This window comes from Gobius niger (genome assembly GCF_951799975.1).
Source record: "Gobius niger genome assembly, chromosome: 2".
Taxonomy (NCBI): Eukaryota; Metazoa; Chordata; class Actinopteri; order Gobiiformes; family Gobiidae; genus Gobius; species Gobius niger.
In genome coordinates this window covers 9,709,451-9,721,289 of record NC_136853.1, presented here as the reverse complement: position 1 = coordinate 9,721,289, position 11,839 = coordinate 9,709,451, and the positions used below count along the sequence as shown (strand labels likewise).

At 42.7% G+C, this 11,839-nt stretch overlaps 1 protein-coding gene across 1 annotated transcript in view; it reads left to right on the top strand.

Moving 5' to 3' along the window:
* The first annotated feature begins 1,042 nt into the window (after positions 1 to 1,042).
* LOC306982970 (putative flavin-containing monoamine oxidase A) overlaps positions 1,043 to 11,839 on the top strand; it is a 100,647-nt gene continuing 89,850 nt past the window's right edge. The window contains exons 1-3 of the mRNA XM_079582612.1: positions 1,043 to 1,256; positions 2,706 to 2,793; positions 10,211 to 10,391. Coding sequence (XP_079438738.1) covers positions 1,139 to 1,256; positions 2,706 to 2,793; positions 10,211 to 10,391 — 387 coding nt within the window. The 5' untranslated portion in view covers positions 1,043 to 1,138. The remainder of the gene's footprint in view (positions 1,257 to 2,705; positions 2,794 to 10,210; positions 10,392 to 11,839) is intronic.

The window sequence follows — 11,839 nt, the reverse complement described above, 5'->3', positions numbered from 1 at the left end:
TGAGATGTTTCTAAACTCTCCTGGAGCCCTCCTGTGCTCATTTAAATTCATTGGACTTGATTTGGAAAGACGCACACCTCTCTATTAGGCACAGCTGACCGTGCATGTCCGAACACAAACTAAGCCCTGTGAAGTCAAAGGACTGTCGTCAACTGGGTCACTCCGTGTGGTTTCACCCACAGCCTCCCAGGTGACCCTCTCATCCTTTTCTTCATTATTTCTTTGCATTATGTTGCCAATGTACCAGTGAGCATCATAAACGCAATATTTTCCAGGCTGGTACTGATGAGCTTCAGGTTCTGCTTGAGGAAGTGTACACACACTAGTACTCTCCAAGCCAAATGGACTAGTGCCATCCAAGACAATATTCAACATATTCTGTTGAAATTGTCCTTAGTGAGATAGAAGAAATGTACTTCAGTTTACAATACACAAATGAAAATACATCATTGACATGTTTGTTCAAATCAAATATCCCACATTAGTAATGTCTAAATCTAATTTTCATGCTTTTTTTTAAAAACATTGTAGCTTTCATGCATTTCAGAACCCAGTGGCCTCTGAGCTCCTGTGCTATTGTGAGGAGATGGGTGAACCTACAGAAGAACAACACCATAAAGGCCGGACTGGTGGAGCGTTGCACAGATGGCCTCATTCCAAAATGGATTAAAATCTTTTTGTTTCTAATCATTCTACACACAATACCCCATAATCACAAAGTGAAAAGTATTTTAGAAAGTTTTGCAAATGTATTACAAATGAAACTGCAGCACTCCACTCCTCAGACATTATGGGAGAGATGCTTGTTGATGCTTGAACTGAAGAGACTTGAAGAAACTTGAATTTATTCTGAATTCTGTATAAATGTGAGCAGGAAGACTTTTCACCTTCACTTCTACTTTTGAGAGAGAAAAGTGGTTTCCACTATACAATGCTCCCACTGTTGACTTACTCAAAGGCCTCCCCTGGCTGCCATTGTTGGGACTGACACACACATGCAAGAATCTGGTGCCAAGTAGGTCAAGTCCAAAGTGCAGAGTTACACAATTCCCTCAGATAAAAACTGTGCCTATTTGGATGCGTACAAGTGCAGAGAGCTACTTCAGTTAGAGACTTGTCTACATTATTCACTTACAGCATGACTGCCGAGATTTGGGACGTGATTGTGGTTGGCGCGGGACTCTCTGGCTTGACTGCAGCTCATTGGCTCAAGAAGAGGAACGCCGCGCTGAAAGTCCTTATTCTGGAAGGCAAAGGTTTGTGTTTTCACTTTACAATCCATGCCTAGTGCTGAGTAGAGCAGTGACGTGGGGTCAGGGGAGGCAAGTGAGGCAGTGTCAAAATAAAAATCATTCAAAAATATATATTTTAAATAATATGAGTAAAAATTAAATAAATATCCATCCATCCATCCATTTATGTCCGCTTTATCCGGGGCCGGGTCGTGGGGGCAGCAGTCTCAGCAGAGATGCTCAAACTTCCCGATCCACACACACCTCCTCCAGCTGTTCTGGGGGGACCCCGAGGCGACACCAGGCCAGCTCGGAGACATAGTCCCACCAGCGTGTCCTGGGTCTTCCACGAGGCCTTGGCCCACTAGGACATGCCTGGAACACCTCCTGCGGGAGGCGAGAGGTGTTCCAGATTGAATAAATAAATACAATAAAATGTATTTTAAAAATACACGTTCTTTTCTGATGATTTTATGGATTTCTCATGATTTTGATCAGTTTTGTGGTTAAAAAACTGCCAAATGTTTTTTATGGCTTGTCAATATTGTGAAAAGAGGACAGAGCTGCAGCAAGTCTCCGGTGTCCCAAACACACTGACCTGAGGTCATCTGAATATAAACTCATGGCACGAGTCTGATCCAAGCAGCACAGTATCTTCACATTTGTTAACAATCTTCATTGCAACTGAAATGCAACACTTGTGGTACAATGGTTTTATTAATAAGCCTTGTTCATGATATTGCTTAAAATCTGCATCAGCCATCTGCATCAGGACTTCCCTTGCCGCCGCAAAAGGTACCTACTCCTCTTCCCTCTCTGCTCCTCACTCCCCTCAACACACTGCAGAGTTTGGGTGACAAAGCCGAGGATTCTCTCGTCTGATTGGTCAAAGAGCTTTGTAGTACTGCAAAACCAGGGTTAACGCTAAACTTACCCCGCTAACCCTCTAATCCAGCTTCTTAGCATCCTCCTCTGGGCCATTCATGCTCGCTCCCAATCTGTTGCTCTTTTGCCCCCCCAAAATAAAATACATTTGTAAATCTTTTTTTGTTGTTGTTGAGAACTTTGGTTTTCTATCATCTGTACGGCACATATTTCTATGTTAAAGCCAGTCTGTTATATTTCTCTGCTTGGTTTAGAAGAGGCGTAACGGGATGATCGAAAGTGAAAACTGACTAGACCAGCTTTCTGTGGATGAAATGTGATGTGGAGTAGAGACAGACAGGGGCATTTGTAAATTTAGCTTCAAATATAGCCAATGCTGTATTGCTTTCACCCATTGCTGGGGAGCCACTGCTTGAAAATGCTTATAAGAATAATACAATTTTGCAGTAGTGCTTTGCATAAATGGTTATGGTAAATAGTCTCAATTTATATAATGCTTTTCCACCAATATCAGGCACTCAAACCGCCTTGCGGCAAGGAACCACTCATCTGTGGAAAATGTCCCATTGTTTTTATGTTTCCATGCAGATCGAGTGGGAGGTCGCACCCAGTCGTATGATATACCTGCAGCCAATGGCAAGGACCGCTGGGATTTCGGAGGACAGTGGGTCGGAAGGTAAATGAATTAAATTTGATCTGGAGAGTGCCTTTCATGTACATGCACAATGCAAAGTGCTTCAGCTGCACAATTAAAAAGACCACCTTATACAAACAGAGAAAACAACATTTCAAGTAAGTCACAGATAAAGATGGATCTAGTCTTTACCTGTACTGAGCATGAAGACTCGATCAAACACTGAGTGATTAAACGGTGTGTTATAAAGATTCAATGAAAGAGGACCAAGCATCGATCTCCACAGGTCATTTGATATGTATGTTACCATAACCAAAACCAGATCAAAACAGTTCATGAAAAACTAGTTTGTTGTTCAAATCCAACCATTGTATAGGCCAAGGTGGTGGCCGGTGTATGTTGGTGCTGACTGGTTGCTAACATGTTTTTTTTTAGTCGAGTCAGAGTGTCTGGAGTGAATACTAATGAAGTTCATTGTTATATAGTTTTCTTTGCTATTGCTAGACGACCAAAGAATCACTTCAGAAAATTAAATAAATAAAACTGGCCTTACACCAGCCTTGAATCATTGTCAGATCACATTTTGTATGATGCAGCTAGTGGTGGCACTCGCGATAAAAATTAGATGCAGGGTCCACAACAATACTTGATTGTAATTAATCACATTATAAACGAAAAGGAAAAACAACATTTTCAATTCCCTTTTGCAACTAAATTTCACAATAAATAGATGGACACATATTTATTGTTGTTAATCTGTTAAGCTTCAACAAACAGATATTTATGGTGAGATAAAGCAAAAAAGGGGCATAAAACATTGCCTTTAAGAGTTTAACATTACTGAACACAACAGTAGTCTTTTCTATCATCACATCAGAACGGACACGTGGATAGAAAGGCCTGGTGACCTGCAGCCCAATGGTGATAACTGTATTTACGGCAGCCTTTTGGACTTTGGGTCACTAATCTTTGCAGATGTTATCAACCATTAAAAACACTATTCAAACAAACATGGATTTCCTCCTTTTTGTGATCAGTTATATATTTTGTATTCCCCCCCCCAAAAAAAAAATGTATACAGCAATTTCCCAGTTGAAGCTGCCGCCTCCACTGTTCTGAAATGTGGTTAGATCATATTCTAATGAGCTAATAATCAAACAAATCTCTAAAATCATCATGCCCTCTGGTTCTTTTGCAGTGCCACCCACTTCTTCATTAGCTTTTGGCATCACTTTCTCAGAACACAAAAGGGTTCGTGATTTTTGAATAGCTCCTGATTGAAGACATTGGGTCTAATTTGCTAGATTTCATCTTGGGATTATACACATCATTCATCGACACACCAAACATTTGCCTTTTGATTGCCTTGTTTTAGCGTTCAGTGATGAAAAATGCATAAGATCATTTACTTGTTAATCTCCTCATTTCAGCGGCACTGGCTTCATGGCACATCTGCAGCTTCAAAACAACAACAGGGAATGACTCTGTACGCTACATTAGGTTGATGTATGGTAGGTTAGTTAGTTAGTTATTGGTTTATTCGGGGTGTACGACCAGGATATAGATGCTATATAACGCACATGGAGTTGCCTTGTGTAAGAAATGTGCGATATAAAGAAACTTCCCTTTTCTTGCCTCTTATATTGCTTCTAATTGCTTTATTTCCGAAATACATTTTATGTATTTGACAGAGTCGCTCTTTTCCAGGTGTGCTCCTGAATGTTGTATGTACATATAAAGTATGATACGTGGGGGGACTGGGGGGCCTCTCACAGGACATTTTGAATTAAGCAGATAAAGTTGAGTGCGATTTGATGTAGGGCTGCAAGGTTTATCAATATTGAATCTCCATCGGGGGTTTGCTTTTGAAGGTGAACAGAGTCAATTGAGCACAAAAAGAGCAGAAGATCGTTCCAAAGCCTGGCAGGATGGGTCAGCTCTAGTACAAAGATGAGTGAGTGGAACGTTCAGCAGATTCTGATCCACAGACCTCAGAGCCCGAGGTTCTGTGTCAAAGGTAACTCCCATCTTTCTAAGACTTGGCTTCACAGACTGGCCTAAGTCACTCAAGTACTGTTTACTCCCTGGAATTGAATCATCAGGGGCAATGACCAGTGTTTTTGGTTTTGTCTGCATTGAGCTGCTGAGTTTCCCTAAAGCAGATTCTAAAGTGTCTGACTTTTTTAGTCACGTGGCTGTCCCCAAAGGTGTGCTCGGTAATCGATTTCTGTGCTATTCCAAACCTAAAGAAAGAAAGAATTTTCCCATCTAACTTTTCATTCTTGTGGCAGGGAGATACCATTTGATGTTGAACAAACACAGATGTGTGTTTAAATAGGTAGCATTCACGATTTGGAATGTGATGATGTCATAATGTCAGATGGAGGGCGGGGCCAAATGCAGTTTTTGTAAGAAATCTCCAAAACGAAAAATTACAAATGATTCTCCTCATCAGTATTTGATTGTGATTGGATTCACAAACCTGTGATATTATTTTTATGTCTGAAAGTCCTTTCTATAGGACAACATCACGGTCATGTTTTCGCATATTGTCACCACTTTTTGACGTTTTTCGGAGAAAATAATTAGACATTAGTTCATATGTGCTGACAGGGGAGATAATGAACTTTGTTTCATGTGGATTCTTCCAGTAATGACTGAGATATGAGCCAAAAAACAAAGACATAAATATATGCATTTTGTCAGTTACTGTCAGTTACCATGTTACTGTCAGTTGCCCTCCACCTCAATTTTAAACTATAGGTTCTTTAGAATGTTGTGATGTCACGTGAACGCAACCTACTGGAACACCCCTCCGCTTTAGTGCAAGTTGGTGCAGTCCAATCCAGCGGAGACAAGTGTCCGTGCGAGTAAAGAGGGAAAAAGGCTGGTCAAAGGTGGAAAAAGTGGACAAATATGATATATTTTTTTTATCTACATGCTGTAACTGGGTGCTGATTGTGGAGTTTTATCAGCCTCAGGCAGTGTGTGCAGAGGTCCATGCGAAAAGAGAAATGGTTGGAAAATTGTCAAAGCGGTATTTGAACTTGCAATCGTTGGTATTGCATTTTTGTGTGATACATATTTAATTCAATTGAATTAACTATAAAGCATTTTATTATTAGATTATTTATTGTCCCGGGAAACTTGCGGGAATTTTTTTTTCCACAGCCTGTCGAGTCAACACCATCACATTCAACATTTAGCACGAAAGGGGGGCACAGAAGTCAACAAAGACAACGTTGAACAAGGTCTGACAAATAAACTAGGGAGGTAGCTTGTTGAGAATGGCGAAAGCTGATGAGACAAAACTCATGTTAAAACAGCCCAATGTATTAAGTATTAAAGTGTGGCATCTGTGTCCAGAGATGAGGAGCTGGATGACGTTGTGGAGAGCTTGCTCAGTGTCCGAAAATATCCATTTGCAAGACGGGCTATTGCTTGGTCATTGAGTTCTGAGATGTTGGGTGTGGAGGAGCGGGTGATTTTAGATGCAGCGCGAGTGATTTTGAGGAGCTCGTTTTTATGGGAGACTGACAGCATGGTGTAAAAACAGGGTGAGCAGTACAGCAGACTGGACTGAATGATGCACTTGTACAGCAGCAGCAGAAGATGAGGGATGACATGGAGAGCACAGAGTGTGTTCATGGAGGTCTCTGATGTGGTGTTCAAAAGTAAAGTTCCTGTCCAAGGTGAGTCCGAGGTATGTGAATGTAGTCGCCTGTTCTGTTGTGTTACTGTTGATGGAAATAGGGTTCAGACTTGAAGTGGGTGAGTTGAAAACCATTTCCCAGTCCCTATTCTCACCGCGTTGAATTGTGTTGATTGCTCAACTGATGTCTACAAAAAGAACCGCTGCAAAGTTGCCACATGTTTCCAGATGTTGAAGGAGTGAGTGGAGGAGACATGCCATAGCATCCCGTGTGCCATGCTTTGCCTTATAAGCAAACTGATATTTATCCAACTGTGGGTTGACAGTTGGCAGAATGGTGCATAAAATCAGTTTCTCATTTACTCACTATTGGTGTGAGTGGAACAGGTCTGTAATGGTTGGGTTCTGAGGGGCGGGCCTCTTTGGTGCAGGGGTGATTGTAGATCTTCACAGCAGCGAGAGGCTCACTCTGAGACCAGCCTTCAGTCAGTGCAAGACCAGCTAATAACCCACATAAAATAGTCCCTGTAGCCTGGCATGTTTAGTGAGTTAAGTAAATGAAAAAAACATTTGTTATAAAATGTTACATTTGTGGGACCATGGTATAAGCGGATTAAGTAGATTTCACCCAGACAATGGTGTAATCCTTACTTATAGTACGGTCTTTGACGTTCCGTACTATGCTCTAAAAATAAACCTTATGAAACCTTATAAACACGTGAGGGTAGGAGATTCACTATTTTAGTACTAGCTGAGACCCGGCCTTCGGCCGGGCCTCGCTAGTCTCCACATTTGATATTCTGAGATTATGAGTGATTACAAAGAAATGTCCAACCCGTCAAACAGTTCAGCTGTAGACCAGTGGTTCCCAACCCATTCCAAAAACTATGGCCACTACAAATGTTTAAAATAATGAATGCTAAAAATAATTTCAAACAATCTGCAATTGGAGTGTTTGATGCACCCGTACTCTTTTCTTATATACTACAACGACAATATGTTCCCTAAACTCAGGGAATAGAATTCAAGAGACAGTGGAATAATTATGGATAAATATTAGGGGTTCAGCTGTAACGGTTTAGTTCACGGTGCAGGACCAGTGGTTTGGTGCATCACGGTAGTGTACAATCAAAAAAATAATAAGTAGGTTTTGAAATGAAATAGCCTAATGATCGTTGTTAGACAGTATTTATAACTTTACAATAAAATTGGCAATGCTTCAAAGCTGCTTTAGAATAAAATGTACCTCTGGGCTCACAATACGTGAAAGCAAAATAGAAAACAAATGGTACAGCAGCAAAAAAAAAAAAAGAAAAAAACTACGCAGTGCAGGCCATGCGCTCGTTAAGTTGTAGTTTCATTTTCGCTTTTACTCACACGGGAGAAATCAGTCGGAGCAGCGCGTGTGATTAGAGGCTTTTGGGCAATGTTTTGCGTGTACTGTTTTTCGGAGACAAAGCTTTAGAGACGGAATACTGCCTGGATCTATAATGAACCACAGCCTCGGTCACTGCAGGAGAGACTTAAACAAAGACGCGCAGATGTGTTTTGGAGGATGTAACTGTACCTGCGCGGAGCGTCTGCAGGTTAGGGGTGAGTGACGATGACACACATCGCCCTGTTTGGATGCGCGCGCGCGCACACACATACACGTGCACACACGCGCGCCCACACACGCACACACACACCGCCCTGTTTGGATGCGCGCACACGCACGGCAGTCAGATGTCGTGCACTCGCGTTGTTGTGACGGCGGGTTGTCCTCGGACAGCAGCACCGCGGTCCATATGGACCCGTGGTCAATGCCCGCGGCTGGTGGGACCATCACGTGGGGGCCGGCCGCGGATATAGCGCTTTTCCAGACGCTCAAAGTTGCTGAACAATTATGCGCACATCAGCCCCCACCACCAACCACGCACAAACTCACTACTGTCGCCAGGCTTCCTGGTGTTCCCAAACGGTCTCCCATCCCAGTCCTAACCAGGCCCGTCCCTGCTTAGCTTCAAAGTCGGTATGGGAAATAAACATGGCGGCGCCCAGGCGGCGGCCATTGAGATAGCGTTTTCTATAATAGATTGGTTTTACTGGGCTATTTTAATAATAATAATAATGATGCATCGGTTTTATATAGCACTTTTCAAAGACGCTTTACATTGCATAATTCATTGACTCCATACGTGGTGGTGGTAAGCTACTCTCGGAGCCACAGCTGCCCTGGGGTAGACTGACAGAAGTCTGCGCCATCAGCCCCTCAGACCAACACCAATCACTCACCAATCACTCACGCCGTCCATATTTCTGGAATAATGTCCTTATTCCAGGTGAATGACTCAAAGGAACACTGTGGTAAGTGCAGTCAGAAACGGCAGGCATGCACACACTACAGGTGTGCTTAAAAAAACATCCTGACCTTGTTACTCTTTGCTGTTTCATCCACCATTGCATGAAGTGGCAGAAAAGGAAAATGCGGGAATGCCCTCCAAAGCCTTTATAGCAACGCAAATTGAAAAATAAAATGTCATTATTGTTTATTGTGCTAAATAGGCTGCCTCTCCATAAAACAGAGGCTGACCTCCAAAAGTCTCCACGAAAGTGAAGTAAATGTCAGAATATATTTACTGTATTGCTGAGTTTATTAACGTTATTCTTGAAAAGCCATTATTCTTGCTCGCCCACCTTTTGCTTGAATGAGATTTTACGGAAATTGTATTTGCATTGCATCACATTCTATACTGTAGACCATGATTTGTAGTAGTTATAGACTAGAAACATTAGATGTAGTAGTAGTAACAGTGAGCCTACAGCAGTTATAGAAGATGGAAAGAAGAAGGGAGTAGGGACATGGGCAGTTGTGGTAAGACCCTTCAGTGACACTTCCCAGACTCACTGGCAAAGACTGCGGTGCAACAGAAGGAGTAATCGACGGTCACTGGGTTGAGATTGTGGGTGGGGGCTCTGTCTCGGGCGTGAACCCATCTCTTCAGGACCCCCCAAAGAAGGAATGATGAATATAAAAGAGAACATGCTTGACAGAGATTAGACATCGTGATGAATGTAAGACAGCTGGGGAGGACCAACGATGGATGAACTGATGGTCAGAATGGTCAGACCTGGCTGCAGAAGAAGCAGTTGATGATATGAAAAGAGTGGATGGAGGAGTGAACAGGTGACGCCTGACTAATGAAGGATCTCTGGGAAATTTATACTGAACCATAATCTAGATGCGGAGATCGAGTGAGACATGACGTGATGAACTTAAACATGTAGAGATGAGAATCACCATCCCAATAGTTTTATTTTGTGTAGATCGGACAAAGAATTGTGGAGATATTCATGTAAAGTTCGAACCTTGTGGATTGGATAAAGCAGGGGTGTCCAAACTTTTTTCATGGGGGGCCGCATACTGAAGCGTACACAGGGTGAAGGGCCATAGATCGGTAGTTAGTGCCGCAAAACCTTTGACAAGCAGAGGTTTTAATTGTGCCCCACACCTTTATTTCTGCTCAAAACCTTCATGCCAGCTCTGTCTCACAGTAAAAGGTTAGTTGTTTGGTTAGAATTGTGTAGAATTATTACATTTAAAATAAAAAGGACTATCTCTGATGATGTGTCCCGATTCAGCAAGAAGGCAGAGGGCCACCAAAAATTGGTCTGAGGGCCGCATTTGGCCCCCGGGCCGCACTTTGGACACCCCTGGGATAAAGCCTTTATGTGTGTTCATTGTTGCCTTCATCAGGAATACACATAATGTCCGCCACATACTGATGATTTACTGGGAAAAAAATATATATATCATTTCTGTTGCAGGACTCAGACTCATGTCCTGGAGCTGATCGAGGAGCTGGGTTTGCAGATGTACCCACAGTTCACCAGTGGGAGGAAGGTGCACCACATGGGAGGACCCCGAGCCAGGGTGCAGACCTACACCTCCAGTATCCCCGCGCTGAACCCATTGGTTCTGCTGGACTTGAGCCTCTTCATACACAAGGTCCGGACTCTCTTAGTCTCATTTCAAGAGTAAGAGTGGCATGTCTTAAAATACTGTGCTTTTACACCCCCTCCCCCTTCATATGATGTGATATTCTGGACGGGCCCGGGCATAACATCTAAACTCTATGCAGTTAGCGTGTAAAAATCTTTAATTAGCCACATCATTATGTGCATGCTTCTGGGCGTGTTAAAACAGTTGCAGCTTATATTCAATCAAATCTGTGGATAACTACTATGGACAGGACAAAGTCTCCTCTAAAGACGCATTACTATATACATCCCTTGTACTGTATGTGTCCAGTCATAGTCCAGGAGCTCGACCCCCTCCCCAGGCACATTTTGCTACCTTGCTAACTACTGTCTTTCATTAGAGTATAGAGGGACCCCCCGTTGCAACTCGGCCCCGTTTGTGTGTGGGACCCCTAAAAACACATGCTCATTTTTTTCATGCAGTGATCAATTTTAGGTTCTTGGTTTTAGTTATCAACCTACAACATCTTAGTTTTAATAGTGGGACATGTCGACTCGTTTCAGTCGCGTTTAGGTGTCGGAGTGCCTCGGATTTTTTTTTCCTCTTTCTGTTTTTTTACAATTTCTTGATCCTGAAGAGCGCCTGACCTTTTTCATTTTTTCTACCCCTGAAGCGATCACTTTGTTCCTCTTTGTTCCCCTGCTGTGCCTCACACCGTGTCCACTCACACCTGCCTGCTGCTGTTGTAAAGCTCTCATGCTCCTTGTCCATGACATCCACATATGGGGATTTCCTTTGTGGAAGATACCAACCACAAACTTCTGCGGGGGGAAGTTTATTTGATTTCACAAAATTGCACTCTTGCAACAGCATAGGAGCACCTACAGACAGTGAATTGACCAGTTTTGGACTAAACAATGTTTATCTGGAGGATATTTCAATATCTCATCACCAGCCTAATTTATTAAGCTTTGAATCCCCAAAACACAAGGCAACCTGGCTTGACATTTCCTGGCTTACATTGATTTCTATGTAAAATAGGCTTAAAAAAAAGTTTGAGGCTTTATCATTGAAAGAGGTCCCGCATTTTCAGAGGAACCCAGTCAATCTGTAAAAAGTAAAATGCATTGGAAATTCCAGAAGCACGGTATGTCCATGGGTTTTGGATGTTTTTTTTAAATATTTTCGGATGTTTCGGATTTGGCTTCTGAAACCTGGCAACCAGGACTTTTAGGTATAGGGGAAGGGAATCTTTTAGTGCCTTTGATGACACAATCGCCCAAAGCGCTTTACCAAAGTGACGGGGATTTTCATTCACTCCAAACTCCAAACTCCAAACTCGGTGGTGGTAAGCCACACATGTAGCCAGTTTCCCCTGGGGCAGACTGACTGAAGCGCGGCTGCACACATCTGTGCTAACGGACCCTCTGACCACCACCCACCACTCACTCACACTCACTTATAGGCGTGATGTA